The sequence below is a fragment of the Myxocyprinus asiaticus genome, chromosome 15 (assembly GCF_019703515.2).
Source record: "Myxocyprinus asiaticus isolate MX2 ecotype Aquarium Trade chromosome 15, UBuf_Myxa_2, whole genome shotgun sequence".
Classification (NCBI taxonomy): Eukaryota; Metazoa; Chordata; class Actinopteri; order Cypriniformes; family Catostomidae; genus Myxocyprinus; species Myxocyprinus asiaticus.
Window position 1 is genome coordinate 27,199,295 of NC_059358.1, and position 23,697 is coordinate 27,222,991.

General features: G+C 38.5%; 1 protein-coding gene across 1 annotated transcript in view; it reads left to right on the forward strand.

Moving 5' to 3' along the window:
- The window catches only part of LOC127453020 (sodium/potassium-transporting ATPase subunit alpha-3), a 35,798-nt gene that overhangs the window by 9,494 nt on the left and 2,607 nt on the right, over nucleotides 1-23,697 (forward strand). The window contains exons 3-21 of the mRNA XM_051719004.1: nucleotides 4,431-4,547; nucleotides 4,641-4,700; nucleotides 8,136-8,339; nucleotides 10,327-10,440; nucleotides 10,521-10,655; nucleotides 10,951-11,068; nucleotides 12,062-12,330; nucleotides 12,665-12,863; nucleotides 12,966-13,210; nucleotides 13,750-13,942; nucleotides 14,513-14,825; nucleotides 16,276-16,426; nucleotides 17,046-17,214; nucleotides 17,332-17,486; nucleotides 17,897-18,020; nucleotides 18,433-18,578; nucleotides 18,707-18,837; nucleotides 18,918-19,019; nucleotides 22,332-22,423. Of these exons, the coding sequence (XP_051574964.1) occupies nucleotides 4,431-4,547; nucleotides 4,641-4,700; nucleotides 8,136-8,339; nucleotides 10,327-10,440; nucleotides 10,521-10,655; nucleotides 10,951-11,068; nucleotides 12,062-12,330; nucleotides 12,665-12,863; nucleotides 12,966-13,210; nucleotides 13,750-13,942; nucleotides 14,513-14,825; nucleotides 16,276-16,426; nucleotides 17,046-17,214; nucleotides 17,332-17,486; nucleotides 17,897-18,020; nucleotides 18,433-18,578; nucleotides 18,707-18,837; nucleotides 18,918-19,019; nucleotides 22,332-22,423 (3,037 nt within the window). The remainder of the gene's footprint in view (nucleotides 1-4,430; nucleotides 4,548-4,640; nucleotides 4,701-8,135; nucleotides 8,340-10,326; nucleotides 10,441-10,520; nucleotides 10,656-10,950; nucleotides 11,069-12,061; nucleotides 12,331-12,664; nucleotides 12,864-12,965; nucleotides 13,211-13,749; nucleotides 13,943-14,512; nucleotides 14,826-16,275; nucleotides 16,427-17,045; nucleotides 17,215-17,331; nucleotides 17,487-17,896; nucleotides 18,021-18,432; nucleotides 18,579-18,706; nucleotides 18,838-18,917; nucleotides 19,020-22,331; nucleotides 22,424-23,697) is intronic.

A 23,697-nucleotide genomic window follows, 5' to 3' on the forward strand; every position in this document is an offset into this window, starting at 1 on the left:
TGGTAGGGTCAGAATTTGGTGCCAACAGCATGAACCCATGGACCCAACCTTCCTTGTGTCAACAGTCCAGGCTGGTGGTGGTGGAGTAATGGTGTGTGGAATGTATCAGTCTAACCCTGTCCAGTTCTCAGTGGCCACCAATACCCTGTCCAACTCTCAGCGGCTGCAACTGACCTCACCATCTGCCCAGCAGTCGCCACCGTCCGATCTGAACCCTGTCCAGCGGCCACCCACTTACAGTCTGAACCCTGCCCCATGCCCGTCTACGTCCAGTCTAACCCTGTCCAGTTCTCAGTGGCCACCAATGCCCTGTCTGACCCTGTCCAACTCTCAGCGGCCATGACTGACCTTACCATCTGCCCAGCGGCCGCCACAAACCACACCCTCGGTTCAGCGGCCACTAACCACCAGTCCGCCCAGCTCCCTATGGCTGTCGGCAAACAGTCTTTGCTATGTAAAAATGCCTATTTCAGGTACTGTCCTGTTCTGTCTGCCCTTCGGTCCCTGTCTGTTTTCTGTTTATATGTGTTTGTTGTGTGTATGTGTAATTGGCTGTGTCTGTCTTTGTCTTAGCCATGTTCTTCCCTGACCCCGCCTCCTCGTTACCCTCATCACTCTCCCTCCTTTAGTCCTTGCCATGTTTATTGCCTTCACCTGTTCCTCATGTGCTTCGCCTCTATATATTGTGCCCTCTTCCCTCTTGTATTTGTCAGATTGTTTTGTTAGTTAGTCTGTTCCTGTCTTGTTCCTGTGCCCAGCAGTCCTATTTATTATCTTTACTTTCGTTTGTGTTTTGATTTGTTTTCTCTCCCCCGTGAGTTTTGTGTTAACTAGTCATTGTCTTTATTCTAGTTTATGTGTAGTTTATTTTCTCTCCCTTATGAGTTTTGTGTTGCCTGTTTTGTTTTCAGTTGTTTGAATAAAATATTTATTTTTTACTCATTCCTGCATTTGGGTCCTTATTCCTGACACATTCGTGACACACACAGTTAATTTAGATGTTACCACATAAAGCACATTTTTAGGTTAACATTTTCAAAAGTTCCACCCAGCCCTCTCATTGAAAATAATCGTTATTGGAAATAAGTGGGTAACTTTTTCAGCGAGACTGTTATAGGTTAACATATAAAATATAAATATATCACACAATATAAAATCACAAAATAAATGCAATCAACTGTTTTTCTGGTAACTATTTTAATTGGCTATGTAAGTTTAACATAATTCAACACATTCCTCCAAACCACCTGAAACACTCAGCGTTCATAGAGATTTATTGTTCCATTTCATTGTGCTGCCATTGCAATGTAAAACTGCCTATTTCAGACATGTAAATGTACTTGATATAGCAGGCACTTGTTTGTATTAGGCTGAGTTTGTATTAGTTTTTTTAGTCCTAGTCCATCTCTGTTGCTATCTGCTGTCTGAGAGTAGATCGTCAACATGAGCATTACTCAAAGTTCCTATTAATCTGATCAAATGCTGCATTAGGCCAGTCTAAAAGAGAAAGAGAGAGCTCTTCTCCTCTTTCCACTCTGTTCCAACGCCGCAGTGCAGGTATCATTACAGATGAATCTGCGGCAGGTGCTCACACACACACACACACACACATCAGACCTCACATCTAAAGATAATTACCTAAATCTTACATAAATCGCAACATATTATACATTTTACAAATTTCTTTTTTCTCTCTCCCATTTTTCTTATGGTTTACTCCTGTCCCGTTCTGTTTTTTCCACTCATTTCTCTCATCATTCCTTCGTTTTCTGTGTTTGTGTGTGTGTGTGTGTGTGTGTGTGTGTGTGTGTGTGTGTGTGTGTGTTAGTGCGTGTGTACTCAGCTGGTGTTTAATTCCATAGAGATGAGAGAGGACCTGCATGTTTGTAGTGTTTCCAGTTGTTTGACGTTACCTTTTATTCAAGCTTTATTCAGACTCTAAAAATTCTAGATATGCATCTCTGTGTGTGTCTATAGTGACAAGATATTTAAACTGTAAGATCAGTGAGATTTGATAGGGGTGATCCTCACTTTCTATTCACTTTATTATTGAATGGTGTCAGCTACCACACACACACACACACACACACACACACACTTGTTACAGGATCTTTGCCGCTGGGCTGATCTATTTGGGCTGGCTAGAAAGTCAGTGTGTGCCTGTCCTGTTAGTTTTGGGCAGGTGTTGTGCTGCTGAGAGCTGTCAGGCATTAAATGCAGGCGCTGACGGAGACAAGCAAACACACTGAGAGATCCGCGGGTCAGTATCTAATTACCAGGCAGGAAGTGACGTATATTCCTTTCTCTCTGGTAATCTCTGTCTCTTTGGATATCTCTCTTAGTCTGTCAGTCGGTTACCCCCACCACCCCCCCGTTCTCTCGTTCCATCTGTCCCCTGTTGTGTTACTCTTCTTTATTTGTCTGTCTTCCTCTCTCACATTCGCATTCTCTTTTAATAGGTGCCTAGCCATGTGCGTGAGTCGCCATGTGTATTGGTCTAAACAGCTTGTCGGTTGACCATAAAAATGCAGCTAAAAACCTCATTCAAATGTCATTCTGTGTTTTGTATATGGATGATGTACGTCACGGCTTGAATTTGTAAATGTAGTCAGTAGAAACAGGTCTTCTCTTGACTTGTTTTAAAACCACAACTACTGCTGTATTTTTCAACTGCAGCGAAGTGTTGTTGACCAAAAAAAATGTTTCAGATTTTTGGTTTTGAATTTTTATTTTTTTTATTTTTTACTTTTCATCATGTCCTCATAATAAATTAAAGGGATACAATAGTTCACCCAAAATTATAATTTTGTCATTATTTACCCCAAATGTTGTTCCAAACCCATATTACTTCTTTTTTCTGTGCAGATGTTACACAAAAGTAACAGGAAGATGGTTAGGGACTGACAGCCTTAGTCACTATTCACTTTCATTGCATATTTTTTCCCACACAGTGAACGTGAATGGTGACTGAGGTTGTCAGTCTGTTAGGTAACTATATAAGTGTTAGTTAATGATGACAGAATGTTTTTATTTTTGGCTGAGTCAAGTTGGCCTGGATGTTCATGTCATACAGTGACCACCAGGGGGCGCTTAAACCAGAACTTCTGTGAGAGTCCCTGGGTGCTTCTCATTTCTGAAATTGTGCATCATTTTTTTCCTTTCCTTGTTTTTATGGAAGGAAAGGAAATGAGGACAGAGGAATGAAAGCAAGACGGATTTGTAAAATGACATGTCCTGTTCACTCTAGCGTGTCTTCAGAGCGCGTTTTTGGGCAGCTGCAGTATTTCAGCACACTTGCCATTAAGTTATTGAAATTTATATATTAATAAATTCTTAATAAATCCAAGTAATTCAAGATAAACTGTTAACGTATGTGCCAGTTATGATTTATTTAAAGTGCAAAGGTGAAACATGAATTAAAATCTGTTTTGTCAGATGTGAAGGGGGAGGAGAATTTATCCGCACTTCAGGTGCTTCGATTAAAAAGTCTTCCACGTAGGAATTTCCTGTGCTTCCTTGTTCAAGCGTTCTCCGTAAGCCTCCTCCATCCTCTGTCCTCACCTCCTCATGTAGTGCATTTAGAGAATTAATATGTCCTTAATCATGGCAGACTTTGATAGGTTTCCGAATCACGGGCTCGAGGACGGAGGAGCAAGGAAACGAGGATGCACAATTTAGGAAATGAGAAGCACCCCTGTGGAGGCCTCAGTAATTTCCTTTTTATGTATTGGCAGTGGCTCAAAAATAGAACTTTTCTCTCTGGAGGGAGCCATGTTGGCTCTTCTGGAAGCTCAGTATCGATCCGGCTTTGTGGTCAAGTGATACGCAGTTTCCTGATTTAATGATGACTGCTTCACTGAAATGGTACCTCCAAGTCTTTTAGGAGTCATATTGGCTCTGCTGGATTAATGCTGTGTCTTCCTGTATGATAGGATTATCTATCTATTCTACTTATATGCTGCGTGTTAACACAGAAGTCTGTGCTTTCATCTGTGTCTTCATTCAGACAATGATCAAAGTATAACTAATTGGATTTAAGCTGTTTTCACTGCACATTTCAGGCCTTTCATGTCACTGTGATCTGAAACTGTTCCTGATCAAAGATGTGAGTTATCCCTCTTTATGATGTAAATAAACTAATAATTATCAGAATCAACAATTAATAGTAATAGTTCATTATCCTAACTTTAGGCTGTTTTCAGTTTCTTAACAACAGATATGGTGCATTTATATAAATGTGTGGGACCAGGTGTACGTTCGGCCTCCAGTCAAAAATTTGACTCTGAACTGTCTGTTTTAAAAGTACCTTAAGGTCAAAAAAATCAGCCAATGCTCTATGTCATTATTACTGAATTTCGGTCATCAAAAAATAATTCCATGAATAAATATGCTCCCTTTAACTTTCTTTCTCCTCTATTGTTGTGTTTCAGTATGGGCGGTCAGATAGCTATCGCGTGGCCACCACACAGGATAAAGATGATAAAGACTCTCCCAAGAAGAAGAAGGGAGTGAAAGATCTTGATGATCTGAAGAAAGAAGTTCCCCTGGTGAGAGTCTCACTGACAAAGTGCCATGGTAACAGTATAGTATTTGATCTTTTTCTTTATTTTTAAATGTTTCTTTTTTTACCCCATTTTCAGACAGAACACAAGATGTCAGTTGAGGAAGTATGCCGGAAATTTCAGACAGACATTGTTCAGGTAAACGCACACACTTGGGCAACTCTAAGCTTATGAGCGCATCACATGCCTTAGATCTTGGGAATAAGGGTTTGGCTGTATTTCTTCTTGTTGACCGAAAGATGGCTGCATAAGTCAGCCATGCTCTTCATAGTATAAGACCAATGCCATAATAGACCATTAAAATCATACAGTACGCAATAGAGCTGTTTAGGTTGTAGTCCAAAAATTCAGAAGACAATCAGCATTTTCAAGCCATGGGTTCGCCCAGAAATTTCTATGGGTTTTAATAATGGCAGTTTTAGATTTATGAGTAAAATAAGCCCTGTGGTTAAAATTATTGAAGAGACTTTTACGTTAATTTCTAGAACATTAATTACACACAGTCATACCTCAAACATAAATTTTGAAGCTACTGGTTTTTAAAAAAATGCATGTTGCTATCACAATGCTAATTAAGGACTACAGCTATCATCAACATAGTAGCGATGTGCTTTACAAAATGGATGAATTTTGTAGCAATTATTATATTTCCTAACAAAGTTACTTTAATCATATCATCTGTCTGATAGTGGCCAGTTGTAGTTTATTTCATTGTATTTATCTGGTATATACAGGTGCATCTCAATAAATTAGAATGTCGTGGAAAAGTTCATTTATTTCAGTAATTCAACTCAAATTGTGAAACTCGTGTATTAAATAAATTCAATGCACACAGACTGAAGTAGTTTAAGTCTTTGGTTCTTTTAAAAGTGATGATTTTGGCTCACATTTAACAAAAACCCACCAATTCACTATCTCAAAAAATTAGAATATGGTGACATGCCAATCAGCTAATCAACTCAAAACACCTGCAAAGGTTTCCTGAGCCTTCAAAATGGTCTCTCAGTTTGGTTCACTAGGCTACACAATCATGGGGAAGACTGCTGATCTGACAGTTGTCCAGAAGACAATCACTGACACCCTTCACAAGGAGGGTAAGCCACAAACATTCATTGCCAAAGAAGCTGGCTGTTCACAGAGTGCTGTATCCAAGCACGTTAACAGAAAGTTGAGTGGAAGGAAAAAGTGTGGAAGAAAAAGATGCACAACCAACCGAGAGAACCGCAGCCTTACGATTGTCAAGCAAAATCGATTCAAGAATTTGGGTGAACTTCACAAGGAATGGACTGAGGCTGGGGTCAAGGCATCAAGAGCCACCACACACAGACATGTCAAGGAATTTGGCTACAGTTGTCGTATTCCTCTTGTTAAGCCACTCCTGAACCACAGACAATGTCAAAGGCGTCTTACCTGGGCTAAGGAGAAGAAGAACTGGATTGTTGCCCAGTGTTCCAAAGTCCTCTTTTCAGATGAGCAAGTTTTGTATTTCATTTAGAAACCAAGGTCCTAGAGTCTGGAGGAAGGGTGGAGAAGCTCATAGCCCAAGTTGCTTGAAGTCCAGTGTTAAGTTTCCACATTCTGTGATGATTTGGTGTGTAATGTCATCTGCTGGTGTTGGTCCATTGTGTTTTTTGAAAACCAAAGTCACTGCACCCGTTTACCAAGAAATTATGGAGAACTTCATGCTTCCTTCTGCTGAAAGATGCTGATTTCATTTTCCAGCAGGATTTGGCACCTGCCCACACTGCCAAAAGCACCAAAAGTTGGTTAAATGACCATGGTGTTGGTGTGCTTGACTGGCCAGCAAACTCACCAGACCTGAACCCCATAGAGAATCTATGAGGTATGTCAAGAGGAAAATGAGAAACAAGAGACCAAAAAATGCAGATGAGCTGAAGGCCACTGTCAAAGAAACCTGGGCTTCCATACCACCTCAGCAGTGCCACAAACTGATCACCTCCATGCCACGCCGAATTGAGGCAGTAATTAAAGCAAAAGGAGCCCCTACCAAGTATTGAGTACATATACAGTAAATGAACATACTTTCCAGAAGGCCAACAATTCACTAAAAATGTTTTTTTTATTGGTCTTATGATGTATTCTAATTTTTTGAGATAGTGAATTGGTGGGTTTTTGTTAAATGTGAGCCAAAATCATCACAATTAAAAGAACCAAAGACTTAAACTACTTCAGTGGTGTGCATTGAATTTATTTAATACACGAGTTTCACATTTGAGTTGAATTACTGAAATAAATGAACTTTTCCACGACATTCTAATTTATTGAGATGCACCTGTATTATAGAATTGATATGTTAATAAAAACATATAATGCATCCTGTTTCCGAGAGATTTGTCATATGAGTGGGGAGGGGTCTGAAGAACAGAAGAGTGAGAGCCCTTCTCATGCTTATGAGAAGATAACTTTTTCATTTGTTGTTTAATTATGAATATTGTGGTGTGATTTTTGCAGTTTATATGAATAAAAATGAATTAATCAATCCTTAACTGTAAGGTCTCCCTAACTTCATTTTATGGTGTTTGTTTGTGCTTTCTTTAATATGAATCACTTGTCTTGTTGTATTCCTCTCTTGTAAATTGCTGTACAGTCACTGGATGTAAATATTGAAACACTTTGCACACAGAAGCCTCACAAATGGGACAGCAGTGCTCTGCCATTCAACAAGCTTCAAATCAGATGTATTTAAACTGATTGGGGTTCAATACTGAGATCATTTTTAAACTTTTACTAAATAATATCACATTTGCTGTGATCAGTCATTTTATTTTAGAAAGAAGAGTAGTTTGCTGCGACTCGCTTGACACTTTTGCTATGGCTGAATACGGTACCGAAAACGTTATCGCCCTGAGATTGTACTGGAAATACACTGCCTGGCCAAAAAAAAAGTCCCCTTTGGATTTAAGGCAGTGTTATGATCTGGGCATGCTTCAATTGGTCAGGTCTAGGCTCAACAACGTTATGTGTCAATAAAATGAAGTCAGCTGACTACCTGAATGTACTGAATGACCAGGTTATCCCAATGGATTTTTTCAGAAATGAAAAATTCCTACATTGTTTCCTGCATTGTTGCCAAGACTCATCTGGCACAAATTGTGAAAGAGTGATTCAGGGAGCATAAGGAATCATTTTCACACATGAATTGGCCACCACAGAGTCCTGACCTTAACCCCATTGAAAGTCTTTGGGATGTGCTGGAGAAGACTTTACGGAGTGGTTCGACTGTCCTGTTGTCAATACAAGATCTCGGCCAAAAAGTAATGCATCTCTGGATGAAAATAAATGGTGTAAGGTTGTCGAAACAATGCCACAAAGAATGCGTGCCGTTACGTAAGCTAAAGGCAGTCCAATGAAATATTAGAGTATGCCACTTTTTTTTTGGCCAGGGAGTGTATGTAGGCTTGGTGCCGTGCATAGAGTCCATTGGATTTTAATTATATACTCACATTAGTTTGTTACGGGAAAGTGAATGGCTTGAATTTGATTTAGATGATGATGTCTTTATTCTCTCTCTATCTCTATCCCTCTCTCTCACTCTCTCTTTCTTTTCAAAAGGGTTTGACAAATGCAAAGGCCAGAGAGTATTTGGCAAGGGATGGGCCAAATGCTCTGACTCCTCCTCCCACAACACCTGAGTGGGTTAAATTCTGTCGTCAGCTCTTTGGAGGTTTCTCCATCTTGCTGTGGATTGGAGCCATTCTCTGTTTCTTGGCCTATGCCATTCAGGCTGCTACTGAAGATGAACCAGCTGGAGATAACGTGAGAAAACCCAACACCACCACACACACATACAGAGGCCCCAAAAAGGATTTGGACATTTAAGTCATACTTAAAACTGCATGAGTGTCATTGCATAGATAGCTAAATGCAGTGGAGGCCTGTGCATTTTAAGTCTAGGCCTTCGGTGTGATTCACGTCATTAAGAAAACACTGGTTCACAATGATTAAGACACCTTATGGACATCATATGTTATGTCGCAGCCAACTAATAATAACAATTGACAATTGACAAACTTGATATGACAGTGAATGCTCAAGGTAACCTAATCTTAACTGCAGCATGATTGTTTTGTACAATATATTATTAAATAAAGAGTTAGATACGTCTATCGAACGGACATTAAAATTAAAATCATGTCTTGATCTCGCATCACGCGCTCTTCACTTTCGAATTACGTACATTACTTAATGCGTGATTGCGTCACTCAAGGCCAGCTAGAAGCAGAGTATGTGAGCGGAGCAGATTGGGAGCAGAGCGAGGAGTTGTGCGGCATGATTTTGCCTGGAGTGAGGAGCGGGTTTTTTTAAAAATTAGAGCGTCATTGTTTTCTCTCGCTCCAAGAGCGCTCCACTAATGCTCCATTACGGGCACAACACCTTTTAACGCCCCTTAATGCAGTAATTCACCACGTGTTAAGCAGTGTTAAACATTATTGGCATGAAGGAAAGATATAATTTCTGACATAACCAGAAAGAATGTGATAAAAAAAATACAAATGTAAAATCTAGTGGCATTTGGTAATATTCAACCTCCAGCGCGAAGGTTACTTTCGCTTTCTGTGTTCACGCTCCCTGTTATTAAGTTAAGCTTGCATTAAAGCTTGACTTAACTAAATGCTCGTGTCTCTTCTCTTTATTCCTACATCAACTGGCGTATATTGAAAATTAATGACGTGTTGGCGAAGGAGAACACGAGTGGGGAGGTGATTGCCACGATCAAAGGTTTGTTGTGAAATCCTAAAAGACGTGTCCAAAAAACACGATGATAATCCATTCACATGTGGAGAGAAAATCTAAAGGTCAGTAATACATATATATCTCTCTCTCCCCTATTAAATAGTTTGAATAATCATATAATTATTCTAATCTAATGCATCGCAGTCTTAACTGTAGGTAATATTATGTATTATGTAAGTGTAGAACATTCTGAGAATGTACTTTTTTGTTCATAGAATTATAGGGCAAAGTCAATAAAAGAAGTGCAATAATACAAAGGCCTAATATTGTTTTTATTTTTATTTTATTTTTGGTAATTTATTAATTTGATTTAATTTAATGTTTTGTTTTCATTCTGGTATATATATATATATATATATATATATATATATATATATATGTTTTTTTTTTTTTTTCCTTTTGATAATTTGTTTTTTTATTTAATTTTGTTTTTGTCTAGTAATTTATTTAATTGATCAAACCCAGACAATGCTGCCAACATGTTTAAAAAGTAAGCTATAAAGAATTTAATTTAGTCTTGGGCTAATTAGTGTTCCAATAAAGCACATTGTAGCCTTTCTTCTAGTATTGTTTAGTTATTTTTCATTTAATACATCTTCTGCATGAAAGGTTGTGATATTTAAAAGCATACTGAAATAACTTTACAGTGGAGAGATAGTTAGGTGCTAATTTTGCCATGGAGCGAATACGGAGCGGGGTTTCTGCAGTCCAGGAACACGGAGCGAACGATGTTGTTTTATAATTTAAAACCTAGCAAACTTCTTTTTGTAAAATATTGTTCTTGAAAAGTGTGCTTGTGGTTATCTTTTTTTTTTAATTTTTTTTATTGTTAATGTGAATTGGTTTAATATTTTGTTATTTAATGCAATGACATTCATAGATTTTTAAGTGTGGCTTAAGGGTCCAAATACTTTATGTTGCCACAATCTGTTCCCATATATAAATGTATGTCTGATATGTTGGAAATCAAATTATACCTTGACTGAATGGCTCGCTGGTCTCCCCTCAGTTGTACCTGGGTATCGTGCTGTCTGCTGTGGTCATCATCACGGGCTGCTTCTCCTACTTCCAGGAGGCAAAAAGCTCTAAGATCATGGAGTCCTTTAAGAACATGGTGCCCCAGGTACTGACAACATGCCAGACACACAAACACAAAGAAACGAGTGAGTATATGAGAAGAAATAACATGGTTTCTATCCCCAGCAAGCGTTAGTGATCCGTGAGGGAGAGAAGATGCAGATCAATGCTGAGGAAGTGGTAGCAGGTGATCTGGTGGAGGTCAAAGGTGGAGACCGAATCCCTGCTGACCTCAGGGTTGTCTCCTCGCACGGCTGCAAGGTATACACTTATAAACAGTTTGCGATGATGAGAGATTTCAGTGTTTGCATGGGTTATTATAGTTTTTAATTTTTAATTTAGTTTTTATTTTATTTTCAAATTGTCCTTTTTAATTTTGTTTAGTTTTCAGAAGTATTTCCTCTATTTAGTTTTCTTTTAAGTTTTTTTTTGTTAACCGTAACAACACGGCTGCAGACATACCCATAAGTAACTCACACACTTGCTACCTAACTTATACCCATAAATGGTGATACCTAGTGGTTATACATGTTTGTGTCTCTGACATCATATGTAGGTGGATAACTCCTCCCTCACTGGCGAATCAGAACCCCAGACGAGATCACCTGACTGTACCCATGACAATCCTCTGGAAACCCGCAACATTGCTTTCTTCTCCACTAACTGTGTGGAAGGTGTGGAATTTACTATGCTGAACTTTGTTTATCCATGTAAAAGTGAAGTTCAGATTAGGGATGTGCACAGTAACCATTTTTAATATTCAGTTAACCACGAGGGTTCACAAACGGTTATTTGGTTTTCTGCCGGGACTCAGGAATAGAAAACTGCTCAGAATAGCAATGAATAAAGTCCACAGTGAGCTATGAGCTTAAATAGCACAATACATAGATCTTCAAATGATAAAGTCACTCACATTAAAGTTAAAAAAAACCCGAAATAATCAAACTGTCACTGTCTGTAACATAGTATTCTTAACCAATGGAAAATACATCATTTAAGTGCAAACCTGATGCAAACACTAGTATTAACACTAGTAAACACTAGTACTAGTATTGTTATGTATGGAGTTACACTGCTGCAATTTATTAGCCTCTTCAGGATGCTTTGTTTTTTAAAAGGTTTGGCATTTAACTTGTGCAAATATTGTCTGCACACCAGAGCAAAAGGGAAAAAACATTGGTTTACCGTTTATCAACGCTGAAACTTTGCCAGCTAAAAAACAATCTGTAATTAAGTGTAACAGTTTACCAGTCACATGAACTAATGCAGCGCAACGATTGAAACAGAACATAGTTGTCGTGAGATGTTTCTACATTTTGCTTCAGTTCTTTTTAACTTGACACAGTGTCTAAAAAATTTGCCAGTCCTGTGCAAGATGCGGAAAATAGTGAGATGCAAAGCAACAAAGACGTCTGTCCAGTGTGTGTTTACATAGGGAAAAAAAATAGGGAAAAACAGCACAGATGCAGGCCAAAACACGTGTGAACAACCCCTAATTCACCCTGTACTGACCTGAACCTGGCCCGAAACCTCTATTCGGGTCAGGTTGCAGACCTCTATTGAAAGGAAATACGAAAACAGGCACATGGAACGCTTAACCGAATAATGACTATCCACGCATATCCCTAGTTCAGATGTGTAAAATGTGTTTTCTTTCTCACTATCAGGCACTGCTCGTGGTATTGTGATCTGCACTGGTGACCGCACTGTGATGGGCCGCATCGCTACACTCGCCTCAGGACTGGAGACAGGGAAAACTCCCATCGCCAAGGAGATTGAGCACTTTATTCACATCATCACAGGCGTGGCTGTCTTCCTGGGAGTATCTTTCTTCATTCTGTCAGTCATTCTGGGGTATTCCTGGCTGGAGGCTGTCATCTTCCTCATCGGAATCATCGTCGCTAATGTGCCCGAGGGTCTGCTGGCTACTGTCACTGTGAGTTTTTTTTAACGCTCATACATTCATTTAAAGCAAAAGTGTGCAATTTTTTTTTATGTCTAAATACTCTCTCATATCCCACCTTAATTTGCATGACAACGATACTATAAATTAGCCATTTGTAGGCTGATTTGAAGTATAACATTGCTCTGTTTGCTTGAACATCTGACCAGCACGACACAGCAACACTGGCTCAACCAATAATGTGAGTTTGGAGCGGGACTATACAGTTTTTTTTGACCAATGCAGGACAGGGAAATCCATGGTAATCCAGTTCAATTTCATGCAGTTGAATATCTCTCTGATGTCCCTTTATTTTTCTCTGTCTCAGGTGTGTCTCACTCTGACAGCCAAGCGTATGGCTCGTAAGAACTGCCTGGTGAAGAATCTTGAAGCCGTAGAGACACTAGGTTCCACCTCAACCATCTGCTCAGACAAGACTGGAACTCTGACCCAGAACCGAATGACTGTTGCACACATGTGGTTCGACAACCAGATCCATGAAGCTGACACTACTGAAGATCAGTCTGGTGTGTCCTTTTCTTCTCATGCAAAGCCTTATGATTATCTAGTCTTGCCCACTGTATGACACCAGCGTTCTCTGCAGCGTCTAAGTTGGTCTTTCTCTGTAGGAACATCATTTGATAAGAGCTCGGTGACGTGGGTGTCTCTGGCCCGTGTGGCGGCGCTATGTAACAGGGCAGTGTTTAAGGCAGGACAAGATTCTCTGCCCATCCTGAAGAGGGATGTGGCTGGTGATGCCTCTGAGTCAGCCCTGCTCAAGTGTATTGAGCTGTCCTGTGGATCAGTCAAGATGATGAGAGAGAAGAACAAGAAAGTAGCTGAAATCCCATTCAACTCCACCAACAAATACCAGGTTTGTCATCAGTTATCGGTTGCCCCAGAAGGAATCTGCTGATTCATATTTGCTGCACTAATTTTAGGGTAAAATCTGCAAAATTCTGCAGAATGGATGGGAAACATGGGGAAAATGTGTTAAATGGAGCTGAGAGTGCCACACTCTTATTGCCAGCTCAAATTATCCCAAATATTAAAAAGCGATAATTTATGAAGCAGGAATGTGTAGGATTTTGTAAAAGATGCGTGTTCTAATTACGAGGAAATAATTCTAAATTCTAAAAACATTCTATTGAGTTCGGCAGGCGCAGATTCTGTGGACCTGATTATTGGTATTCAAAATCAAACAGTAAATAACAGTTTGAGTTATGATCAGTGGAAGAGCTTCGTTTGAAATACTGCAACCAATGAATAGCACTTTAGCACAGGTGGTCTGAGGTCAGGGTAGTTAAGTAACCTTAAAACTGAAGCATATACCATATCTCTCAAAAGCATCAGTGCAACCCAGTGCATTACCACCAACAAATACATATCAACCCTCTCTCCTTCTGTCCCCAGCTGTCCATTCATGAGACAGAGGACCCCAATGATAACCGTTACCTGTTGGTGATGAAGGGAGCTCCTGAGCGTATCCTGGACCGCTGTTCCACCATAATGCTGCAAGGTAAAGAGCAGCCCATGGACGAGGAGATGAAGGAGGCCTTCCAGAACGCCTACATGGAGCTTGGAGGACTGGGAGAGCGAGTGCTGGGTGAATATATAGTATATATTATAGTAGGACGCACTGGCCACAAAAAGTATCTGGACACTTTTGGACACTTTAGTTACACTTAATATGCCTGAATGTCATTGCACAAAATGATGACAGACCTTCTCTCAGAACTAACTTAGCTTTTCTTGGCCATTTTTTTTTTATTATTATTTCTTGTTACTAACTGGTCTCAAGGGGATTTTTAGTGGATGTATGAAGTAATTTCCCCTCAAGTTCACAAAGGAATCCTAACAGAGAACCCACAGGTGTTGTTCATCACATTAACTATGAATATGTTACACTAACATTTTACAATTTCAAACTTAACAAACTATTTTTTGTGAGATGTTTTGCTTGATAATAGTTTGTGTTGAGTTTCTTTTAAATAAATACCATTGTTTTGATGTTTTGTTATATAACGCAAATACATTTATACATTTATACATTTTTAAGTGACGCATAAGTGTCCATATACTTTTGGTGCCACTGAATATAATATAAAGTTTATAGAGTAAGTTTAGAAAGTTATGGTGTATGTGTATATACTATAAATTTGTCTCCTGTCCACAGGATTCTGCCATCTCTTAATGCCTGAGGATCAGTACCCAAAAGGCTTTGCCTTTGACACAGAGGATGTGAACTTCCATACAGACAATTTGTGCTTTGTGGGGCTGATATCAATGATCGACCCGCCACGCGCTGCGGTGCCCGATGCTGTGGGGAAGTGCCGCTCTGCTGGCATCAAGGTCATCATGGTGACTGGAGATCACCCCATCACTGCCAAAGCCATTGCCAAGGGTGTGGGCATCATCTCAGAGGGTAACGAGACAGTGGAGGACATCGCTGCCCGCCTCAACATACCCGTCAGTCAGGTCAATCCCAGGTAAGATAATGACCAAGATGATGAATGGACACATCAAAACAACATGCCTTTACATCAACATATATTATATACAGTTGAAGTCAGAAGTTTACATACACTTAGATTGAAGTCATTAAAATGTATTTTTTAACCACTCCACAGATTTAATATTAGCAAACTATAGTTTTGGCAGGTCATTTAGGACATCTACTTTATGCATGACATGATTAAGTTTTCCAACAATTGTTTACAGACAGATTGTTTCACTTTTAATTGACTATATCACAATTCCAGTGGGTCCGAAATTTACTTACACCAAGTTAACTGTGCCTTTAAGTAGCTTGGAAAATTCCAGAAAATGATGTCAAGCCTTTAGACAATTAGACAATTAGCGTCTGATAGGAGGTGTACTGACTTGGAGGTGTACCTGTGGATGTATTTTAAGGCCTACCTTCAAACTCTGTGCCTCTTTGCTTGACATCATGGGAAAATCAAAAGAAATCAGCCAAGACTTCAGAAAAAAAATTTGTGGACCTCCACAAGTCTGGTTCATCCTTGGGAACAATTTCCAAATGGCTGAAGGTACCACGTGCATCTGTACAAACAATAGTATGCAAGTATAAACACCATGGGACAACGCAGCCATCATACCACTCATCTCCTAGAGATGAACGTAATTTGGTGGCAAAAAGTGCAAATCAATCCCAGAACAACAGCAAAGGACCTTGTGAAGATGCTGGAGGAATTAGATAGACGAGTATCTATATCCACAGTAAAACAAGTCCTATATCGACATAACCTGAAAGGCTGCTCAGCAAGGAAGAAGCCACTGCTCCAAAACTGCCATAAAAAAGCCAGACTACAGTTTGCAAGTGCACATGGGGACAAAGATCTTACTTTTTGGATAAATTTCCTCTGGTCTAATGAAACAAAAATTGAACTGTTTGGCCATAATGACCATCGTTATGTTTGGAGGAGAAAGGGTGAGGCTTGCAAGCCGAAGAACACCATCCCAACTATGAAGCATGGGGTTGGCAGCAGCATGTTGTGGGGGTGCTTTGCTGCAGGAGGGACTGGTGCACTTCATAAAATAGATGGCATCATGAGGAAGGAAAATTATGTGGATATATTGAAACAACATCTCAAGACATCAACCAGGAAGTTAAAGCTCAGTCGCAAATGGGTCTTCCAAATGGACAATAACCCCAAGCATACATCCAAAGTTGTGGCAAAATGGCTTAAGGACAACAAAGTCAAGGTATTGGAGTGGCCATCACAAAGCTTTTATTAAAAAATTTTATTAAATGTCAGGAATTGTGAAAAACTTAAATGTATTTGGCTATGGTGTATGTAAATTTCTGACTTCAACTGTATGTGGATATAGAGGCGTAACCACACTTACACACATATAAGTATATAGATATATGCATGCATATAAACATACACATGCTTTCTGTTCTCATGGTTTTAGGGATGCCAAGGCTTGTGTGATTCATGGAACAGATCTCAAGGACTATTCTCAGGAGCAAATAGATGATGTTCTGCGGAACCACACAGAGATTGTGTTTGCCAGAACCTCTCCACAGCAAAAACTCATCATTGTAGAAGGCTGCCAACGACAGGTAAACACACGTCCTAACATTAACATGTAAAAAGTCAAAATACTGTAGATTATAGTCCCCACATTGCAAAAAAATATTTTTCTAAATGAGTATTTTTGTCTTACCTGTCAGTAAAAATGTCTAAACATTCATAAAAAAAAGTTAAATTGACTTGAGAAGCACAATTGTGTAAGATATAATTTTTTTTCTTTTCTGAGAATGTATCCTGTATTTACTTTTTCTACCTATTAGTAAATTTAATTTATTTTTATTTTATTTTTTTAAAGAATAAATCTAACTACAATAAACTAATGAGATTTCTGCTTAAAAACAGAAAAAACAATGCCTGGGTAAGAAAAATAAACAAACATATTCTTAAAGTTGTATTATTTTACACAAATTTTGTTTTGTACTTTTACTGATACTTTTACTGATATGTTTAAACCAATACAGATATTGTGCAGTGCAGTCCTCCATATATCCTCTGTCATTTCAATAATGTCATTATCATATCTTTCTTTCTTTCTTTCTGTCTTTCTCTTTTTGTCTTTCTTCCATCCCTTTCTCTTTCTTTCTTTCTCTCATTCTCTTTCTTTTTTTCTTTCTTTCTCTATCTCCACTCTGTTTCTTTGTCTCCCAGGGCGCAATTGTGGCTGTTACAGGTGATGGTGTGAATGACTCTCCGGCCCTGAAGAAGGCTGATATTGGTGTTGCCATGGGTATTTCTGGCTCTGATGTGTCTAAACAGGCTGCTGACATGATTCTACTAGATGACAACTTTGCCTCCATCGTCACTGGAGTGGAAGAGGGTGAGAAAGATGAGAGGGATTGAAGTGTAAATGAGTGGACAGGACTGGTGTTGTCAAACAAGAGGGTTTTGGGTGCATCATGTTAAAGTAAGTGTAGATGTGTCTCTTCCTGTGCAGGGCGTCTGATCTTTGATAATTTGAAGAAGTCCATTGCATACACCTTGACCAGCAACATTCCTGAGATCACCCCCTTCTTGTTCTTCATCATTGTCAATATCCCTCTGCCCCTGGGCACCATTACCATCCTCTGCATTGACCTGGGAACTGACATGGTAAGACATGACAATACACACACACAGTAATAGTGGAAATCGTGTACACACGTGCACATGCATGGCTCTGATGTAAGTAATTTCACACACATGTTCTAACCTATATCAGATAAATAGCAGGGAATTTAAACATTTTCCAGGAATGAAAAAGTCATGAAAATTAATGAGACATGCTTGCAAGATGTTCAGTCTGTGAGTGAATCGTTCTCTTGAATTGATCAAACAAGTTCTCAAAACTGCCTAAATAATTCATAAGCAAACGATTTGGTTTTAATCAAAATTATTTTTTAAAATCCTTATCTAATAATCACAAATTACTGGAAAGTTCATGTAAAAGTCATGGAGATTCATTGGTCAAAAGGTATGGGAACCCTTAAACAAATCAAATCTCTTTGTCTCTGTCTCCACAGGTCCCTGCTATATCCCTGGCTTATGAGGCCGCTGAGAGTGACATCATGAAGAGGCAGCCCAGGAACCCTCTGAGAGACAAACTTGTGAACGAGCGTCTCATCAGCATTGCTTATGGACAAATTGGTTAGTTTGATATCCACAAATTTCTTGAACAACCAATGGGTGCTGCTAAAATTGAGTTAAATTTGAGCTCAGGTTTAACATGTGCATGTTTGCTATAAAAAGACGATTTTTGAAGTAAATACTGTATAGAAGCCCAACACATTAGAGAAGAATGTCTGTTCGCAGTGCCTTATACCTTACATTTCATTCTGAAGCAGGGGGAAAGGAAACAAGTGTGCTTGTTGAGGAAACAAGATCCTCAAAAGAAAGTGTATATGTGTGCATCTCGAGCAGTACCTGGGTTATGATAACATTCAAGAAAAAGGCAGATAGTCATTCAAAGTACCTCTCAACACATAAACAATTTCCCTCATATGAAACTGATTTGAAATATGGTTGATAAACACACATCTGTATATGTGTTTCCGTGTAGGTATGATCCAGGCTTTGGGTGGCTTCTTTGCATACTTTGTGATTCTGGCTGAGAATGGATTCCTTCCCTCTTTGCTCGTGGGTATCAGACTCAACTGGGATGACCGTTCCTTAAATGACTTGGAAGACAGTTACGGACAGCAGTGGGTGGGTATTCTGTGTTTTAAAGTGGACAACATGTTGTGTAGTTGTTTGGGTGTTATAGAGGTTAAATAGTTCGATGTTTCTTCTATAGTGTTCAGCATGTTGTATAAGGTTGTGTTTGTGTTTTACAGACATACGAGCAGAGGAAGATTGTTGAGTTTACGTGCCACACAGCGTTCTTTGTCAGTATTGTGGTCGTACAATGGGCTGATGTCATAATCTGCAAGACCAGACGCAACTCAGTATTCCAGCAGGGCATGAAGTGAGTTCAGGAAGTTTGTGCATTTGTTTGTGTGAGGAAAAGGAAGAGAGAAATTTTAAGTAACTGTGTGTCTTTTACAGGAATAAGATTCTTATCTTTGGGCTGTTCGAAGAAACTGCTCTTGCAGCATTCCTCTCATACTGCCCGGGCATGGATGTGGCCCTCAGGATGTACCCACTAAAGTAAGTTGAACACAGACAAACAAGCACACGTATACAAAGCTGAAACTGAAACCTCCTGCAGTATGGACACATCCAGTTCCACCTTGTAGCAAGGAAAAATGCAAATGCATAAGTACAAAAATCTTCTTCTTCTTAGTGTGTGTATTGCGTGCCAAGCCATTGGATCATGTAAAAATGCAATGACCTGACAAGGGACATTCAATGCGTCTATCACAGAATTTGAACATTCGTTCAGATTACTTCAATACGCAGCATATTACACATTCTTATCTGATTAAAAATACAATTCTTGAGTTTGTGTAAAACCTGATGTCTTTTTCAAGCTAGTTGAACAAACTCAGAGTTTCAGGTTGACAAGATCAGTTTAGATCGGGTTGAGCGATCTCAAGACGCTCCGAATAAATGTTCTCTGTCAAGTTTCATTCTGAGTTCGTGCTTGACCCTGAAGTGCGTGCACATGAATGAGTGTCGTTTGCCACAAACTAACAATGCCTGAAGCTTGGGGAGAGTCTGCGCGATTTACTTCTTATGAGAAATTCAGTGTGATTTACACAACAAGAAGAAACCACCCGGAAGTCTGAGGTGACTTCTGGATAAAAATAACTGAATAGAATGTGTAATTGAATTTATACATAGGTTTACAGTAAGAACATGCAGGCTTAAAAATGTTAAAAGCTTAAAAATATATATATTAATTTAACCCTAAAAAAGGTTTTTGTATCCTGGGAGATACAAACATTTGAGAGGCTGGGGGAAGAAGCACTGACCGAGTGGGCCAAATTTCAGTGAAAATTATTGAAAAGGGGGTCCCTGCAAATACTGAGATCATGTGACTTTGTATAAAAACTCTGGCATCAACCCACAATCTTTATCTAAATGTGACATTGTAGCACGTTGTGAGAAAACTGCTGACCTCGAGGTAAAAGTTTATATCTTTTACATGTTAACTATTTCGAGGGACATTCTCTTCTAAAAAATATTGTTGCTAGGAATTGTATTATTATGTTTATGTTGAAAATATATTAATTAAATATATACATTTTTCAAAACCCTGACACAAAATGTTTAAATCTTAGGTGATACATTTCCCTTTTAGAGGTGTATATATATATATATATATATATATATATAAAAAGTTCAGTATGTGAATGGAGAGTGAATGTGAAATAGTTGACTATGTTATCAAATCAAATCACTTTTATTGTCACACAACCATATACACAAGTGCAGTATTGGGTGAAAGTCTTGGGTGCAGTTCCGAGCAACACAGCAGTCATGACAATGATGAGACATAAACCAATTTACAATAAACATCAGATTTACACAACACACTTTTCATTTCTAATATACACAATTACACACAACACAATATACAAATATAATATACAATGTACAGTATGCAGTACACACAATATAGAATACACATTATACAATAAAAATGGTATATATAATATGTATAAAATATACAGTAGGTTGTATTGTACTGTATTGATATTCAGCCTGTCGGTTGATAGTCAGTTGCCAGTGTGTTGTTAAGAGAGAATATAATTTATGACATATATATGAATATATATATGATTATATGAATTATATGAATATAATTTATAGAGACAATCTATAAAGGGATATTTCACCCCAAAATGAAGATTCTCTCATCATTTACTTTCCCTCATGCCATTCCAGATGTGTATGACTTTCTTTCTTCAGCAGAACACAAACAAAGATTTTTAGAAGAATATTTCAGCTCTGTAGGTCTTCAATGCGAGTGAATGGTGATCAGACCTTTGCAGCTCCAAAACTCACATAAAGGAAAAATAGAAGTAATCCATAAGACACCAGTGGTTAAATCCATATCTTCTGAAGCGATATGATAGGTATAGGTGAGAAACAGATCAAAATGTAAGCCCTTTTTCCCACTAAATCTCCATTTTCTTTTACATCAAAAAGTCACTTGTGGTGCTTGTTTAGTTTCACTTTCACATCTGAAAGTGAAGTTTAAAGTCGAGATTTGAGTGAAAAAGGACTTAAATATTGATCTGTTTCTCACCCACACCTAACATATCGCTTCCGAAGATATGAATTTAACCAACTGAGTCATATGGATTACTTTTATGTTTCCTTTATGATTTTATTTTTTAAACTACAAATGTCTGATCACCATTCACTTGCATTTAAGACCTACAGAGCTGAAATATTCTTCTAAAAATCTTTGTTTGTGTTCTGCTGAAGAAAGAAATTCATACACATCTGGGATGGCATGAGGGAGAGTAAATGATGAGAGAATCTTTATTTTTGGGTGAACTATCCATTTAACATTACCTTCAAATGTTAGGTTTTAAGTTTTCCACCCATTGTGGCAAGCCACGTTAAGGGACAATGGCTAGTTCAAGAATTTTGTGTTTTAGTTGGATAACACCCAAGCCTAGGATGTGAGAGTCCCCCTGTTGCTACATATTGACCTTTTCTGACCAAGCTATCATGTATAAGCCAAGGGCCCTGGTGTTCACCTTCCTTTGGCAGTCCTGAGGCTTTGGATGCTCCTGGTAGTCAGAGGCCCTGGGGCACAGGCAGCAATCTTGATCTTGATCAGTACCATGGTATAGTAATGATATCAGATGGTAATACCATAGCACTTTGAAATATACAGCGGTGTTAAATAACAATCATCCTTATATACCAAAGTATTTACAAGGTACATGTAAGGATATTATGTATTATTACCATACGTTACATATCCAAAAAACATGGTATTACTATGGCACCATGTCCAAAAAACTGACCCTCCTCCTTGAGACCAAAAAACCATTGTTTGCCTATAAAATAAACTCAAACTCACTGAAACTGGCTTCGTGAGACAGACCTCTGGAGTATCGTTTTCGGCAATATTTAATCGCAGGGTAAATTGTCCCTTCAGTTACATTTTTGTCTTCAGCATATTTTTGAAATAATTATGAATTACATGTACTTAATATATGTATCAAAATAGTAGAATCAAATAGAATTAAACCGAATCTTGACCAAATGTTAGATTTCATGATGCATTGCATAATTTCTTAAAGAATCATAATAGAATTGAATCTTTGTGAGAGCAAACATTTTTGTATGCTATGTATGCCAGTAACTGATACACCATAAACCCTCCAGTGATCAATGTACTCTTACCTGATGACATACTCTATACTAACTGCTACAAACACATACAGTATGCACACATTTCATATTCTTCTGCATAAAATAACATATAAATAGGGTACTTGTGAAAGTACTCTTTTGAAAATGCTTACTGTCCTCACTTGTCTCTCTTTCCTTCAGGCCGAGCTGGTGGTTCTGTGCTTTCCCGTACAGTTTCTTAATCTTTGTATATGATGAGGTCCGAAAGCTGCTCCTGCGCCGGAACCCCGGTGGTATGTGTTCCTCTCTACTATCTAGACACACACAAACATGTGGTAGTGATAATTACAGTAATTTTACTGTGAGTAAGGCATTTTCATAAGCCCAAAACAAAGTGTTATAAACAGCATTTTAAAACCGCAGCAACAGCAACAAAGACACCAATACAGACCAACAGTCCACATTGTTATTACTAATATTATGAATAAACAATTCTTCCTGCCAAATAATTTAGTTCTTCATCATAATGCTGTTTACAATTGCCAAGCCACATAGCAAGCTGGCACTTTAATATACACATTTAACATAAATTATTATTAGAGGTAGACATATATATCGGTTTAAACTATTAATATTTACCGATAGTGTTTTTTTTTTGTTTGTTTTTTTTTGGAATCGGTTTTCAGCAAAAACCTATGCAGATAGTTGCAGATAGATTTTTCTTTGGTTTAAATTCCTCTGTGTCTGGTGCTGGAGGATTCTACAGTTAAAACAGCTTTGGTTCTGCAGCCACCGTTTTCAAACTGGGAGGCGCGCCTCCCCAGGGGGCGCCAGAGCATGTCAGGGGAGGTGCGGAGATTGATGATAATTTTACCAAGTAAAATAAGATACATAAATACAATAAAACTTTATTGTGAAGATAAATGAAAATTACTGGCATAATGGACCATAGTGCTGCTTAATAGACTGTAGCTCTATGGCATTATAGTATTGTTAATGTCGAGTGCACAACATGCATATCATGGGAGAGCGCATCCATGTACCAGTTGCACCTGCACAAATCTCTACACTTGGACGTAGGCAACTCTCACTCAAAACTGGACGTGCGCTCTCAAATAAACTACGCTGCAGCATTCACAAATCTATTATAAAGCCACACAGCTGTAGCACATGCCTCTGTTCATTTATATTCTGCTTCTGCAGATGTGTTATATCAAGGGAGAAACAATATCAGAGTTTGAGTAATCAACTCCTCATTTGGCCTGGAACTTTTTTTTTTCTTTTTTTTTTTTAATGCAGCATAATATGGTTAAATTCGTATTGGAAGAATGATATTCTGATACTTGCTGATGATGTAAGTGACATGAGCAAATAAAACCATCAATTAAACATCTGTTGCAACTGACATCTTCTGTCACCTCAGTGGAAAACAGCTGCACAAATTAATCTAGGGTGCAGAAAATCCGAAAATAAGCGGAACAAAATCACGCATGTCCATTATTACGAGTTCAACATGATTTCGGGTCGATGTGTCTTCGTGTGTTTGTGACAAGTGCAGTTTCGCATA